Genomic DNA, 15,514 nt, shown 5'->3' with positions numbered 1-15,514 from the left:
GAGTTTGGTGAATAGCGCCGGCGGCGGAGCGGGCGGCGCTATCGTGCGCATGCGCGCTGCCGCCTCATCTCGGCCGCCTGGTGGGGGCTGGCGGCGGGGACCCGTTAGCGCGGCAGGAAGCGCCCGGTCCCGCCGCCGCGCACCATGTCGAAGCGCCTGAGAAGCAGCGAGGTCTGCGCCGACTGCAGCGCCCAGGGTAGGCACCGGCGGCGGCAGGAGGCGCGGCGAAGGCACCGCAGCGGCCGGGCGAGCCCATCCCCCTCTCCTCAGACCGGGCAGCGGCTCTTCCCCCGCCTCAGGCGCTGAGGGGGCGCGGGCAGGTGGCGGCCGTGAGGGGCAGCGTGGGGCGGGAAGCGCCGGGGCTCCGCCGGGTCCGCAATGCCCGCGGCCGCCGGGCCGGGCCCCCCTGCGTGGCGGGGAGCGGGGGGGGCCTCCTGTCAGTGGGTCGCCCCCGGGAGCGGCCCCGACACCCGGCGCGGGGGGAAACGCGGCGCAGCGTCCCGGGGGAAGGTGGCGATCCCCGCGCTGGCCAGCACCTTCCCGGCGCCGTTCCGGGGGTGTCACCGCCTCGTAGCGGCCCCCACTCCCCACCCCGTCGGCGCGGAGTCGGTTTTGCCGGGTTTGGACCCGTTTTCAGCGGTTTTGTCCTGTATCGGCCCTTTTCTGAAGGAGCCGTTCTCATACGGAGCGGTGGTGCGCCCAGCCCTCTCTCCAGTTTGCCGTCACCTCAGCGGTAAAGCGGACAGGTCGCCCTGGTAGCCCGGCTGTTACCGCCGGTCTCCCCCCGCTCTGCCCTCTTGGGGGCCAGACCTTGGGGAACGGCCCGTGGACAACGACCGCGTCTGGTTATAAGTGAATCTGGAAGTCCTCGGCTGGGAAGGGAGGAAGGCTTACCTAAAGGAGTCTTCCCGTCACGGAGCTAAGAGGTGGGAGGAGGGTGTAGGTTGGAAATGTGTCACCGAGAGGGACAGTGGCCGTTTTGGGGGACTTGGGAAGGGGAGAGCAGGGCTGGCTTTGGAGAACATCCCTTATTGTGAGGGTCCAGGGGAAGTAACATTGAGACTTGTCAGGTGCACAGCGTGCCCCACGGCCTGGGTCGAGCATAGGTATCCCAGGCTGCTAAGGAAAGGGTGTTCTGAAGTGCCTGATAGACTGGGGTTGGAAATGTTCAGCAAGCAACACATGTTCTGTGCTGACATGCACGTTGTCTGTCTTACACTGCAGATAAGTTTGGGAGCTTATTGAAACAAATCTTGGTTTTAGAAAGTCGGTTGTATCTCCTTTTCTGATCATCCATAGTTTTACTGTTCTTATATTGAAAACTGTCCAGATTACTTTTTTTTTTTTTTTTCAGCAACTATGTCTCTCTGCTGTTTTTACTCCTCCAAGTTATGTAGCTTTTGTTGTTTGTGTTCTGTGCTGGTTTCTCCAATGTAATTATGTATGTACTGAAATGAATCAGAACACTGTAACATAGGTAACATTTGAATGGCCAGCAGATAGGATGTGGGAAAAGGGATAACTTTTGTAAAATGGGACTTCTGTTTAAAAAACATAAAATAATAAAAATCTCAAATTAACTCCCAGGCATTTACTTTTATCTTCATGTAATTTTGTTTTCACAATAAATAGAGCTTGCATATCTTCTGCGGGCAGTTGTCCCTATCTCCTTCAGGGTAGCATATCTATGCTTTTAAACGTCAGTAGTGTTATGACTCTGAGATAAAGTTGTGTTACTGTGTTTGTATTTGTTAAGCTCGTCAGGACTATGCAGTGTATCACAATCACTATGAGGGTCATCCTGTAAGCCGGCCTTTTATTTTGTTGTGTTGTGACATTATAGCATTGTCAGATATTTACTTGATCTTGGTGAAGAAGTCTGCTGGCTTATCCATAGATATAAAGAAATCTTAGTTTAATCCTTTCTTAAATAAAAAACCCCTCTTTTACTTAAGCCAGAGATAATTTGCCAGAGGGTGTTTGGGAGCTGCTGGGTGTGCAGCTGTGTCAGGAGACCTGGGGACTGCAGCCTTTCCACCCACACCAGGTGTAGCAAGTGCAGGATGCTTGACTGCTGCCATAATTAGTACCTGCCCCTTGAACTTCATCGATAAACACTTTGTTTCTACGTGGAGTGTGAATAGTTTTCTTTTACATGAGGTGATTTTGTGTGTACTTTTCTGGTACACTTCCTATTCTCAGGCAGGAGTTCACTTTTCAAACTCACGGTTCAGGCTTGTCTTCATCACACACTTCCTGTTTTGAATCACTCTGCCATGTTCCTGAAAACAGATTTGACCTATCTTTCTAGTTTCTCCCCTGGTTTCTCCCCTTAAGATGATTTTGGTATCAGCTTAAGCGTATTTTGATTGTGTCCATAATTGGATCTCTCTTAAAAAAATGATTCAAACAAATTCCAGCACATACAATTTAATGAAATTTAAACCTGAAATACCAATTTGCTCGTAACCTGACAGCTCACTCTCTGTATTTTCAGACTATCTAACACTGTGTTCCTTCTCCCTTTCCCATCCCCACCTGTTACTTGAGAACAAGTAAATGGTACTATTAAAAAAGCTCCTTCAGTTAAACCAGCGTGACTCAGAAGACAGGTTGCAGTGCTTAACTTCCCGTTGCTTTTTGATCAGTTCACTCTCCATGATGCCAGCTGTTGAATCCACTCTGTTGCATATCATTTATGCTTCTAAACTGGGGCCCGGGCTGCTGTCCGTCCTCCCTCTGTCCTCCCCAACAATTAGTAGGAGCAAACAGCGTTCTCTTGGCCCACTGTGCAGAACTTCTCGGTTCCCTTGCAAATCTGTCGCCTTTTTTTTTTTAATTGTCATCTTTTTTTGCAGCACACCATCCACATTTCAGTGGTGCCAGTTTTTGACAGATTCTACATAAACGTGGTCTCTTTCATCAGTGTGATTTGAGTGTACAAGCTGAAATTCTATGCAAGGCCTCAGCTTTTTTTCTTCAGAAGAATTTGAAAGCCCCATTTCTGCTACGAAATGACCAAATAAACAGCAACTTACTTTATCATGGCTAAATAGACATTGTTTTGAGCCATTTAGGTTAGATATTGAGATGGGTGTAAAGAAAAACCCTGATGGTGACTGTTAGTCAAAACAGTGAGGTTCACAAGCAGCCTGTAACTAGTGATTGAAAGAAGAAACCTAATGGCTTTCAGAAGAATCCTATTAGTTTATGAATGAGCGTGTGATAAGGTTGTCTGTAATGAAAAGGGACTAGACTCATTAATCTGGAAGGCTGCCTCCAGTCTTGGGTTGTTAGGTTAGCGCTAATGCATGTCTTTTCATTGTTATTTTTTTACTACTTAGAAGTGAAAGTTGTTAAAATAATGGAATGATTTAATAAGGAGGTTGTGTGCTTGTTATTAATTTGTTTTTTTAAATTAGGTTAGGGTTTTTTTCCTAAAACATATGCTTTAATTTGGCTCTGGGCTCTGATAGTTATCATCTGTGAATAGATGCTCCCATCCCTCATGGCCCGTGGTTTGAACAGGTTTGCCTACATTGCCTTCAGCACACACACAACATCAGCTCTGCTTAAAAACCACAACTATGATCAGATCTCATGTTTCAGGGATTCAGTAAATTTATTGCATGGGTCAGAGAGGACTTTTTTATGATGCACAATTGCTTAGATGTATTCTGACAGGATGCAGAAGATCTCTCATCAGATACCTGGCTTGTGTTGTACTCGCTTTATTTAGCCTCAAACTCACCTCTGGATTTGAAATTAAGAATTTTCCGAAATAGAAGAGATCTTGAATTCCTTTTTCTTTCTCCTGGGATGCGCTAGATCTGAACGTCTGTCTTGCTACTCAGTTACTACAGAGTTCTTGGCCCGTTGAGTCTCTTGTCACTGACAGAAAACTGGAGTTTCTTCTAAAGACTGAGCTGAGAGCAGCAGAGGGACCTCGGTTTAATGTCCTGTTGTGCATATATTCAGTTTCAATCTGATGTAACTTTCGTACTTGGTTTTATACTTTTTGACGTTTGAAGCTACATAATAGCTAGTATATGAAGTTTACTACTTCTGCCTTCTGTCAGTTGTCTTTCTGGTTTGCTTATAAGATGGCAGAGACTTCTGAGTTTTTCAAAAGAGCAGGTAGGTGCTAGTGTTAGAAATATTTCTGTCGGACTCCACTAAATTACATGTGAGCCCTTCAAGAAGGTAATAAATTTAGTGTCCTGATAGGCTTACAAAGGAAAATACTGTATTTTCATAGGAAGAACTGCAAAAAGTGGGGCTTTTTTCAGAGTTTGCACAGTGGTCTCCTTGCTGTCTTAGGACTCCCACATCCCCAATCAGCGCAAGGACTGTTATTTCCCTGGCATCCAGAGGCCTGGCAAGGTTGTAACATTTACAAGCTCATATAATGGCTAAGCAGTAAAGCTAAGGTTAGAAGGCAGAGCTCCTCATTTTAGGCTCTGTGTTTGCAGTACAAGGTCATGTTGCCTTCTGTGTTGTAATTGATGTGTTCTTTTTCAGATCCTTGCTGGGCATCTATAAACAGGGGGATTCTGATCTGTGATGAGTGCTGTAGTGTTCATCGAAGTTTGGGGCGTCATATCTCTCAAGTGAGACATCTCAAGCATACGCCATGGCCTCCCACACTGCTGCAGGTAAAAAGTAAAACTGCATCTTCCTTCATTAACACCAGACATATTAATTTTTTTAACATTTTAAAATGGAATTTAAATTGCTGAGCTTTTGTTTGAGAGGGGCTGGTCCTTTTAAGCTTTCTTCTTCTAAGTTAGTCTTTTATTTCTCTTGTTTTGCCATGATGGACCACTAAAATCAGAATTGTCTGTGCCTTTTTAATTTGACACCTTTGTTTTGGAAAGTCACCTTCAGCTTTTCTTTCAGACTTGTGCAATGCATCTGCTTCAAACAAAGTTTTCAATATACAGCAAGCCTCTCTTTTTTCCGTAGAGCTGCTGGTGGGAAGAGTAGAGAATTTTAAGAGGGTTCTTACTACATTCCACATAATAACCTCCTAGGCATGTGCCTGGTTCTGATATCCCAGTAGGTTATGGATGCTGGCACGTGAATCTGTTGGCTTGCTGTCCGCTTGAAAATAATTACAGATATTTGATCAGTCAGTCTGTGCAGCTAGCAGCAAAGTTCTTTACTGCCTGTTTGTATGCATTTTGGATTTCAGATGGTTGAAACACTGTACAATAATGGTGCTAACTCCATATGGGAACATTCGTTGCTGGACCCTGCCTCTGTTATGAGTGGAAGACGCAAAGCTAGCCCACAGGATAAAGTGCAGTAAGTGGAAAATTACAGAATTTTTATTTTTGTAGAAGTGTGATTATTTTATTCAGTAATGACAGAGGAAACAAGGTATCCATGGGAACATTTTGTTGCTGGAAGAGAACATGAGTAAACTAGTTGTTTATTCACTCATTTTTTGCTTTTTTATTTAAAAAAAATTCCAATAATTGTTTTTTTAAATTTATTGCAAAAATAGAAATACATTGCTTGAATTCTCCAAACCATTGATTCCTGACCTTTAGCTTTGAATAGTGAAAACCTTTACTTGTACTTGAATCAAAAGACTTTTAATTCTTATGCCACGTGCTTCAGTTAACTGAATGCTGCTAATGAGATTAAGTTTGGTTGATGACTTAAAAAAAAATATTTCTATCACTGAATATGGTGCTTCATTTTAAAATGTAAATAACTGCATATAGTAAATATAGATCTTAAGTTGGCATAGTTTTAAGTTGAATGTTAACATCTGTGAAATACACACTACATCCTAGAGTCTGCAGATATTTTGATGTTTGTAACAAAAGTATGCTCTGTATAGTTAGACAATCTGCACTGGGTTGCTTTTTTAATGAAAATATTCTTCTGTGTCTAACTTTGCTACCAGTAGCATGTAAAGATCTAATGCAATCTTCACTTGTGAATTTTCTTTTTTCCAGAGCATCCGTATTACTGTGAAAGCACTAATAATTGTTTTCTTTCCCTTCTGTTGCTTGGGTTTCTCTTTGCAGTCCCAATAAAGCAGAATTCATTAGAGCTAAATATCAAATGTTAGCATTTGTTCATCGCTTGCCATGCCGAGAAGATGACAGCGTTACTGCCAAAGATCTTAGTAAGGTTAGTATGTTTTTTTTCCTGGCAGTCTGCAGAAGCTACAACTTGTGCGTAACCGAACAGTGAAATCTGACTGAATTAAATTAGTTGCTTTTGACTTAAGATAACTATTGCTGTGCTTCAGCACTATTATGTAAACAAACACAGCATGACTTCAACTTGAAGCCACTTTTTTTGGTAATATATATGGATACTGGAGATGTGGATGGTTGAGAGGCATCAGTTTGGGCTAAGGAGAAAAGATGTTTACATGAACCAGCTGCAGCAAGAATTCTTGCATACCCGTTTCTAAAAGCGTGGCTGAAAAAACAAATGCTGAATCACAGTTATTGCCACTGTATTAAGTACAATCCTACTTGTTTTTCAGCAACTCCATTCCAGCGTAAGGACTGGGAATCTGGAAACGTGTTTGCGATTACTCTCCTTAGGAGCTCAAGCCAACTTCTTTCATCCTGTATGAACACTTTTTTCGTTATTTTGATATACAATCAATTCTTATACGTCGTAATATTTATTCTGATTTCAGCTGATACACGTTATATTTCAATCTTTTACTCAGACCTGTTGATTAAGTAGATATTTTTCTTAATAACTTGTAGGAGAAAGGAAACACCCCGCTCCATGTTGCTGCTAAGGCAGGACAGACTTTACAAGCAGAATTATTAGCGGTTTATGGTGCTGATCCTGGCACGCAAGATTCCAATGGAAAAACTCCAATTGACTATGCAAGGTAGAAGGCTCTGACATATATGATGCTGTTATATGTTAACTGATGTTCATAAATCACACGATGAACCTGCTTAGATATGTTTCTGTCCTGAAAATAATTTGACCGTTAAATGCTAATAAGTATGTTTTCCAGAAAGAGTGAATGCATAAAGGGTATAAATAAGCATTTTCTTCATTTCATAGCCTGTATTCTCCTGGATGCTTGAGACAACAGTTGTGATCCCAATGAAAAACAGGCTGTGCCAATCTAGCAGCTCACAGAAAAGTAATCTGAGGAGAAGAATTTCTGCAGTTCAGCAAGCTGAGTAGACTCCAGGAGTGCGGATTAACTAGGGAATTGCTGTAGGAAAGAGCTGGACTGCACAGATGGGTCAGGGAGCAGGGGATGGAGCCAGGCTTTTTAGGGGCAGTGAACTGTTAGGCGCATCCAGTCGCAGAACTGCACCCTCAGGAAAGCCTACCACATTCATGTCAAGAAAGATTAACCATGAATGTTTCTGCTGATCAGTTGGGCAGGAATGAGGCACTGCAAGACTTCCAGCACGGCGCTAAAGATTTTTGGTGTTTCTGTGCAAAATTGGACATTACTGATCAAGTAGAAGCTGCGCATTTGTGTAAATAAAACATCCTCATTGCTCTGCTTTTGAACTGAGGCCATACATGGAATCTGAAAACTGAATAAGTTCACTTGGTTGCAGAACACAGTATGCCAGAATATTTCTATTTTTCAATGCTCTTAATCAAATGTGAAGTTGGGTGAGTTTGCTGCATGAGCTCAGGAACTGTCTAGAAAATTGTAAATAGAGTATTCAAAATAGCCTATATAATCTGTTATTTTTCCTACAGCAAAGCAGTAGGCGAAGCTTTTCAGAGTCTTCACTGGCTCATTTTGGGGAGTTCATAAAAGTTTATCTATAGGTTTTTTCCCACTGGAAGATACTGTTGAAAATCCTGCTGTGAGTCTGTGCTTTGATACACTTTGATACACTCAAACATGTACAATGTTGAAGAGTGGCTTGTACTAAATCTATTTCTCTGACCATTTTTAAATTTTTTTGTATGTCTAAAAATGAATAACTAATGTAACTTTTGTGTGTGTGTGTAAACCAGACAAGGTGGGCATCATGAACTGGCAGAACGCCTGGTGGAAATTCAGTATGAACTCACAGACAGGTTAGCTTTCTATCTCTGTGGCAGGAAACCAGGTAAGCAGAAAAAACTACAGCCCGAGATCTTTCGGTGTTAATTATAGGGCAGTTCCAACTACGGTATAGAGTGTTTGTGTCGGTGTGACTACACTTTTTATATGCATTTCAAATATTCTAATGTGATATAAATTATACGTGAAGAAAGTATAAGATGTAAGATTAGTGATAATGCATTTAAAACTTAGATAAACCTGCAGGATTTTAAGTATTAAATGAAAAATTAAGTTCCTTTGTGTTTTTCCACAAATGTGTGTTCTATAAATGGAATACCCCTGAAAGTGTGGAGAAACCCACACATAAGGTCAGATGAGTGCTGTTTAACTTCAAGGAGCGAATTGCAGGGGAAATACAAATTTTGTGAATGTTGAATAGTCTGCAGGAGATATTGTAGAAATTGTTGAGGTATTTTTTTTTTTCACTGAAATGCAAAGGCAGGGGAGTATTCAATTAAGTAGGTACCTTTTGAACATGGGCACACTTAAAAACTTTTAGCCATGTTTTAGCACTTAATTTTTTTAATGGAATTTTAATACAGTTGATAAGCCTTAATTACAATCTTCAATAGCATCAGGAAATTGTGGTAGAAACCTTCTTTTAAGACTTGCTAGCTTCCTGTAATTGGAAATTGAGTAATTACATGCAAGATAAATTATTCTATGTTTGCCTGTTGCATATCTTCTTGGGTTTCTCATTGCTGTGTCTTTTAGTAAAACTGAATACCAGCTGTATATCATGACAACATTAAAAACTGTAGTCCAGTAACAACCTATTAAAGTGCAATTTGTTTTCAACTCTAGAGCATAAGAATGGGCAGCACTTTGTTATACCTCAGATGGCAGACAGGTAAGTTGCTGATTCCATGGCATGTCTGAAAACATCAAAATAAATAATAATAATTATTATTTAAATAATAATAATAAAGTTTGCTTTGCTTTCCAAAACAACTTTTAAGCTTGTTGTCATTTCAACTTTTTAATGTGTGCCTTTATTGATCTTGGAAGCTTTTTTTTTCTAGAAAGAATATTGGCATTTAAACAAAATCAGAAAATTATAGAAGCTTACTGTATTTGTTAAAATGGAGGGGGAACGTGAGACAATTATATTAAGGGAAGACACATAGGGATTCCTGGGAAACAGATTTTGTGAATAATGTAAGGACCAATTGAGTTAGTTTCCTGATACAGCATTTTGAAACTAATACTTGTAAGAAAGCTGCATTTTTCTTTGAAAATATTTATGCTTTTTGATTGTCCGAATGCTTTTAACTTTTGGTTACGATCAATGAAATCATATTTGTATAAAACATACCAAGTTTTAATCATAAGTGCCTATTTTTCTTTTATTGCTGTGCAATTGGAAATAAGACGGCTGTAAGTAAACTGTTCTACATATTGCTTGCAGAATTTCTATGAAAAACTAATGAAATAAAAATTCTAGAAACCATGTAATAGTTGGTAAAATACTTAGCGTTAATGTGTAATATTTTAGATATGCTGTGTTTAGCTATTGGATAAAGTACTGTGTATTTTCAGAGCAGAGTAAATATCACTTGCCTCATTGCACAGAGAGGGGGAAGATGATACACAGAGAAAATGACTTGTTTAAAGCCACTGCTCAGAGCCTGCAGTACAACCCGTTTCACCTCTGCCTCGTGTCCGACCCTGGTCTTTTTTTTTTTTTTTTTCCCTTGTCTAGGTGACTGCCTACACAGAGTTTTTATCTGAGCCTTTCCATCCTTGTAGGTCAGGGGACTCTTCCCCTGGGTGATAGAAATATGGACTTGAAATTTGTCAGCTTTCCTGATCTGTGGCTTTTGTGATAAATTGTGTTGAACGACACAATTTTCATCTTGTGCCTCATGTTCATGTCTGGAAACAAGGAGAAGAGATTATTTACTGATCAGTACAGAATAATTTTAAGCATGGCCCTATTGCTGTAGTCATTTGCCAGCCTGATAGTCACCTACCTCCTGCAGAGCCCAGTGAAATCCTGTGTGTTTTCTGTGTACTCGAGTTCTGGTCAGAATGATCATGTTGTTCAAATTCCTAACAGAAAGCATTTTGTTGCGCTACAGCTTGACTGCTGCTTGAGCTATGCAAATGTGGGTATTTATATTCCAAAGGATTTTTGGGATTCTTTTGTTTTAAATTTAATGTTGTTTAGAAAAGCTTAAGAATATACCAATTGGTATATTAGTAATATCAATGTGTTAAAAACTATATTAAAAATACTAAAAGACTGGGGAGTTTCAAATAAAAGTGACGTTTTAATCATTGAATTATCGAAACATAGAATTTGTGTTTAAACAAGCTATTAAATGCTGTAGATATAATGATCACTTTTTGTTTTCATAGCAGTCTAGATTTATCAGAACTTGCAAAAGCAGCTAAGAAGAAGCTTCAGTCTGTAAGTAAAACTTCTTTGAACATCGCAAACTCAGCACTTCATCTTTCAGGCTGGTTTCAGCTGCTGTTAATTCCTGCATAAATAAATGTCAGCTCTGTAGCAAGTTAAACATCTGGAGAAAACCATGAATATAGGCAGAAATGGAGGAGCAGAGATGATGAGAAATCCATGACGGAGAACAAATACTTGTTGGTCTTGTTTGGGGTAGTATCTCTAGGTCTGCCTCCCCAGTTTAAAACCTTAAACTTTGTTGTTTGTCTTGCGCTCATGTATTTCATATAAATCTGTATGTTAAGTGTTACTCTTTGCCTTTAACTTTCTGGAAAGCCAGAATAGTGCATTACTGTCTGCTAATTAGTTGATTGTAATGCCAGCTCACTACTACTAAAGTGTTGGTGACCAAATCCTTGTACAAGGTAGAGTGGGGATATGTTTTTCCCTCTACTTAAAGCTTTTAGCAGAAGCAAATTGTATCAAAGGATAAAAATTTTTGCAGTTAGGGGAAGAACAATCCTGGTGATATTCTTCTATGCGACAATGTCCATTTTTCTCTAAAGGTAATTAACGCTAGCGGTCATAAAAATTCCAGCTAAGCAAGCCAGCGTGTGTAGAACTGGTATTCAGATACAAACCAAATATGAATCCTACTTTAGAACTGGCTTTCTGCTGTTAACATGCTGTTAGTGGCTACTTCAAATGCATCGCTAGCCAGAAGTAGCTGGATTCCTACATTGTATTTTTGCAAGTTGTGGTGGGTTGATCCTGGCCAGCAGCCCAGCAGCAGCACAGTTCCCCTAGCAGGACTAGGAGAGCATAAGAACAGCAAAACTGAGAAAACTTGGTCTTCTTTTAATCAGGCAGGAAAGAAAAATTTGTTAACCGGTAAATGAAAAGTGTAGCACAGTGTCGTCGTCCCTGTATCTAGCAATCAGTGATGGTACATGTGTGCTTAATGGATTGCTGTGCTATGCAGGCTGAGAAACAAGCAATTATATAGGCTGAAAAACAGCCAAAGGAGAGCAGAGTTGTGCTCTTATAATTTCTGTTACAGAGATCTTACTAGGTTTTGTTTATTTTCAAGCTGTAATTATTCTCTTCTACCCTTAGCTAAGCAACCACTTATTTGAAGAACTTGCCATGGATGTGTATGATGAAGTTGACAGGAGGGAAACAGATGCAGGTGAATGACACTTTCTGGAATGTGTATAAAATTAATTTGAATTGTTACATTACATACAAGATGTTAGTGCAAGCACATGTTCTTTAAAGTACTTTTGTATTCAGTAATTACTGATAATGGTAGTTTCTTTGTCTTGCAATGTCTGAAGATCCTGTTAATTGAAAAAACCTTGTGTTTTTTACAAAGAAGAGACCCCTCGGGGAGGGGTGGGGGGGAAGCCTGCCTCTGAATTCATTGTGTTTGTGTTTGAAATTGTGGTCTTTTATTCTTTGACAAGAAACACTGTCAAATAGTACAGGAAGATTATTCCTTCTTTTTTATTAATTTTTTTCTTTTCTTCCCTGAACAGTTTGGCTTGCTACTCAGAATCATAGTACACTTGTGACAGAGACCACAGTGGTCCCTTTTCTTCCTGTAAATCCTGAATATTCCTCTACCAGGAATCAGGTATGCAATCTTCTTAATACTGTAAAACCATTTTTATTTAATAGGCCAGATATTCTAAGTAATATTGCTTCATCGCTGTAGAAGCGTTTTATCTACTTGCGAAGAGGTTAAAATAGTTTAACATTTCCCCTGCCCTGGAGTGTGCAGCTGGATAATTTAAATCACACTTTTTGTAATAAATGTAACTAAACAATCAACTGGCTGTGCTGTAGTCTTACTTTTACCTGGGAACTCTGGGGTTCATCTAATACATGATGTCCTTTTTTTTTTTCTTTTTTTTTTCCTGTATTATTTTGTAATTTAGGGAAGACAGAAACTGGCTCGATTTAATGCCCATGAATTTGCTACGCTAGTTATAGATATTCTAAGTGATGCCAAACGAAGACAACAGGGGAATCCTATCACTGGTTCAAAAGGTGAGCATACTTTTGGTTGTTGGCTCTTTTATATGCAGTTCTTCAGTAGTTTAATTGATACTGTAGCCTCATTCAAAAGTACTATGAATGGAGAAAGAGATTTATACTGGTTTTATAAATTATAAGAATCAAATCGTGGATATTGACAGGCTATTGACAACATGCATTAGGCCACCAAAATAATGCTGAAATACAGAAGATTTGTCTGTTAAGGTTGGTATTTATAATACAATTAAATCAAGTGGAATTTGTGCAATTCAGGAACATCTTTTTATATTGGGTGTGACTTTTATGATAGCTTGGTAAAATTTTCCAGAATACTCCTGTACAGTTTTAGAGTGATACTTCTTTGGATTGGCAGCTAGGACAATGTCAGTGTTTTAGATGCTGGCTTTCCTGGCTGCTCTAAATATGCAGGACAGTGCTGTAGTTCAGATGGTCTTGAGTTTATTGCTATTCACCTAAAAATGTTTACTTTCTATATTTCTTGAGCGTGATAGGTATCAAACAATACAAATACCTGTGCTGACAACCAGATAGAGCCATAGTTCTAGCCATGATGGTGTGAAACAAGATTTGAACAGTAGCTCTCCCTCTGGAGAGAAAATACAAAAAAAATCTTTCCTGACTTGTAATTTTTCCCTATTTTTTTTTTTTTCCATTTGAATGTTGACATCCATTTGTCCAGTGTAGTCTGTTTTGTTTTTTTTCCCTTATGTGAATTTTATTTTGCTGCTAAAGCATGATTCTCACCACTTTAACTTGCCTGACCACTTACATGAAATGAAAAGACAAAACCATAAAACTTTGATGTTTTGAACAATAATAATCCATACCTCTTAGGTGGATCTAATTTATTTTTTTTTCTTTTAACTGGGCTAGTCAAATGATACTTTATTATGGCATGTCTTGTATTGTCTCTCTGGATGAAAATATTTTCTGATTTGTTTTTTTTAATTACTTGGAAGTGCATACTTTAATTTCTTCTCCAAACTTACTAGCATGTTGTTCAATGGTGTATGTTGTTCTACAGAAAATGTGGAACTGATACTCAAATCAATCAGCAATCAACATAGTAGTGAAAGTCAGGATAATGACCAGCCTGATTATGACAGCGTTGCTTCAGATGAAGATACAGATCTGGAAACAAATGCAGCTAAATCAAACAGACAGAAGGTAGGTTTGAAATATTTATACGCACACCGAATTTTATCCATAAAGGTAACCTGCTGTCAATCTTGCCACTTGTGAGGAGATTTAACATGCATAAATTATTAGAAAATGAATATTTTAATTCATTTTCAGCTTCATTTCAGAATCATCCCTCAGTCAATGAAATTTCTAACAAAGTTAAGTGTTGTGACGTAAGGAATTTACATTGTAAATAAAATACTCCTCTAGAAAAGTAGTGTTTGCCACTGTGCGTATCTGGAGATAAGATATAGATCTAATTACACAAATGAAATAATTGGATCTACCAAAACACTCTTAGTCAGTGATTCCATGGTATTTGACACACTGCTTTCTACTGAAGAAATATTTATAGCAGCCCAATAGTGACTGAGTGTTTTAAACCATTCCTGAAAATAATGCAGCATGGTAAAAGAGGGGCAGTAAACCTAGTAGTTGTAGTTTAGTCTTCCCTGGTAATATGCACACTGGATATTTAGTAATCTGTCTTTTATGACTTTCCAGTTCTTTATTGTATATTTTAAAAAAATCCTTATGAAACAGTATTGTGTCACTGAAATGCTATGCACAAAAACATTTGTCTCAGAGGAGCTAAGAGTTAATTGACATAAAATTTCTTTTGTATTGGACTAAAATTATTTTAATGAATGGATCTTACTAATTTGAACTTAATTTAAACCATGATTCCTTTAAAGTAAGTTCATGAAAAGCTGTTGAAAATCTCATTGTCTTGTTTTCTTTTGGTAATCTGTTTCTCAATGGCGTAAGTATTTTTGTCTTGCTGTTCATAGAGCCTGGATTCAGACTTGTCAGATGGACCAGTGACAGCCCAAGAATATATGCAAGTTAAAAATGCATTGGTGGCTTCTGAGGTAAAGATTCAGCAGTTAATGAAAGTGAACATCAACTTGAGCGATGAGCTGAGAATCATGCAGAAAAAGGTAACAGGCACAGTAGCGTAACCCTGATGTATTTTAAGTTGGCCAGAATAAACCTGCTGAAAGTACAGATGCAATAACCCAATGTTAGGATAGTGAGAAAACTTTTTTTTTTAAATGGAGCTGCTTTGGAATCAGATATGAGACTATAAATGTATATGTGCAGCACAGGTTTTGAATGTTTTTTTGTGGAGACGATGATGGTCATCTGCTTAGTTCACTTTGACCTAAGTTTTCCAAGTGACAAGGCAGTTGTTGCAAGTCTTGTATGTTTTTGCTGTCTTGCCTCAAGAGAAGCAGTTTTCAACAACGAGGAAGTAAGTGAGCACACATCTTACATCTGTGCACATATCTATATAATGTGGTTCCAACTTTTCCAGTAAATGTGTTGGGTTTTTTCCATTAATAAGCCTAGCTGGAATGAAGGGAAATTAAAATCCCAATCCAGTTTGGCAGTAGAAAATAATCTGAAATGTAGCAATACAATATAAAGTTCCTGTATACCAGGAGGCAAAGATTTATTTGTTTGTATTTGAATCTGGGGGAAATAGCACATAAAGGATATAGTGGTAAACTCAATTGCTGTTCTAAACCTTCAGTGTGGGCTTTGTCTAGACAAGGATAAGGTAGGGGTATCTCTTTTACAATTGAATTACTATGTATAGAAGTCTTATACAAACAGAAAACTGAACATTTTCTGCTAAAATCCTGAATTTAAAGCTCCAAAAACCCAGTTTTGAAGCCAGACGTTCTAATACTTGTATAAACAAATCAACAATTTGTTAAATGCCTTGCCAATGTTCTGGTAAATAGAGATTTTTGTGGGATAAAGGAGAATTTCTATCTGTATTGAGT

The 15,514-nt window shown here is 39.0% G+C and overlaps 1 protein-coding gene across 6 annotated transcripts in view; it reads left to right on the top strand.

Moving 5' to 3' along the window:
• The first annotated feature begins 9 nt into the window (after nucleotides 1-9).
• Nucleotides 10-15,514, top strand: part of GIT2 (GIT ArfGAP 2) — a 32,831-nt gene continuing 17,326 nt past the window's right edge. For 4 of the 6 annotated variants that reach the window (XM_054844889.1, XM_054844888.1, XM_054844886.1 and 1 more), the window contains exons 1-14: nucleotides 10-196; nucleotides 4,522-4,655; nucleotides 5,195-5,307; nucleotides 6,042-6,147; nucleotides 6,512-6,598; nucleotides 6,744-6,874; nucleotides 7,984-8,078; nucleotides 8,879-8,924; nucleotides 10,436-10,487; nucleotides 11,595-11,667; nucleotides 12,017-12,114; nucleotides 12,419-12,530; nucleotides 13,564-13,706; nucleotides 14,513-14,662. In XM_054844889.1, the coding sequence (XP_054700864.1) occupies nucleotides 145-196; nucleotides 4,522-4,655; nucleotides 5,195-5,307; nucleotides 6,042-6,147; nucleotides 6,512-6,598; nucleotides 6,744-6,874; nucleotides 7,984-8,078; nucleotides 8,879-8,924; nucleotides 10,436-10,487; nucleotides 11,595-11,667; nucleotides 12,017-12,114; nucleotides 12,419-12,530; nucleotides 13,564-13,706; nucleotides 14,513-14,662 (1,392 nt within the window). In that variant the 5' untranslated portion in view covers nucleotides 10-144. The remainder of the gene's footprint in view (nucleotides 197-4,521; nucleotides 4,656-5,194; nucleotides 5,308-6,041; nucleotides 6,148-6,511; nucleotides 6,599-6,743; nucleotides 6,875-7,983; nucleotides 8,079-8,878; nucleotides 8,925-10,435; nucleotides 10,488-11,594; nucleotides 11,668-12,016; nucleotides 12,115-12,418; nucleotides 12,531-13,563; nucleotides 13,707-14,512; nucleotides 14,663-15,514) is intronic. The other 2 variants (XM_054844887.1, XM_054844885.1) reach the window with 1 other exon arrangement.

The sequence above is a fragment of the Grus americana genome, chromosome 16 (genome assembly GCF_028858705.1).
Source record: "Grus americana isolate bGruAme1 chromosome 16, bGruAme1.mat, whole genome shotgun sequence".
NCBI classification, from domain to species: domain Eukaryota; kingdom Metazoa; phylum Chordata; class Aves; order Gruiformes; family Gruidae; genus Grus; species Grus americana.
Note: the sequence above shows the minus strand (reverse complement) of the source record. Positions and strands in the feature narration are given on the sequence as shown.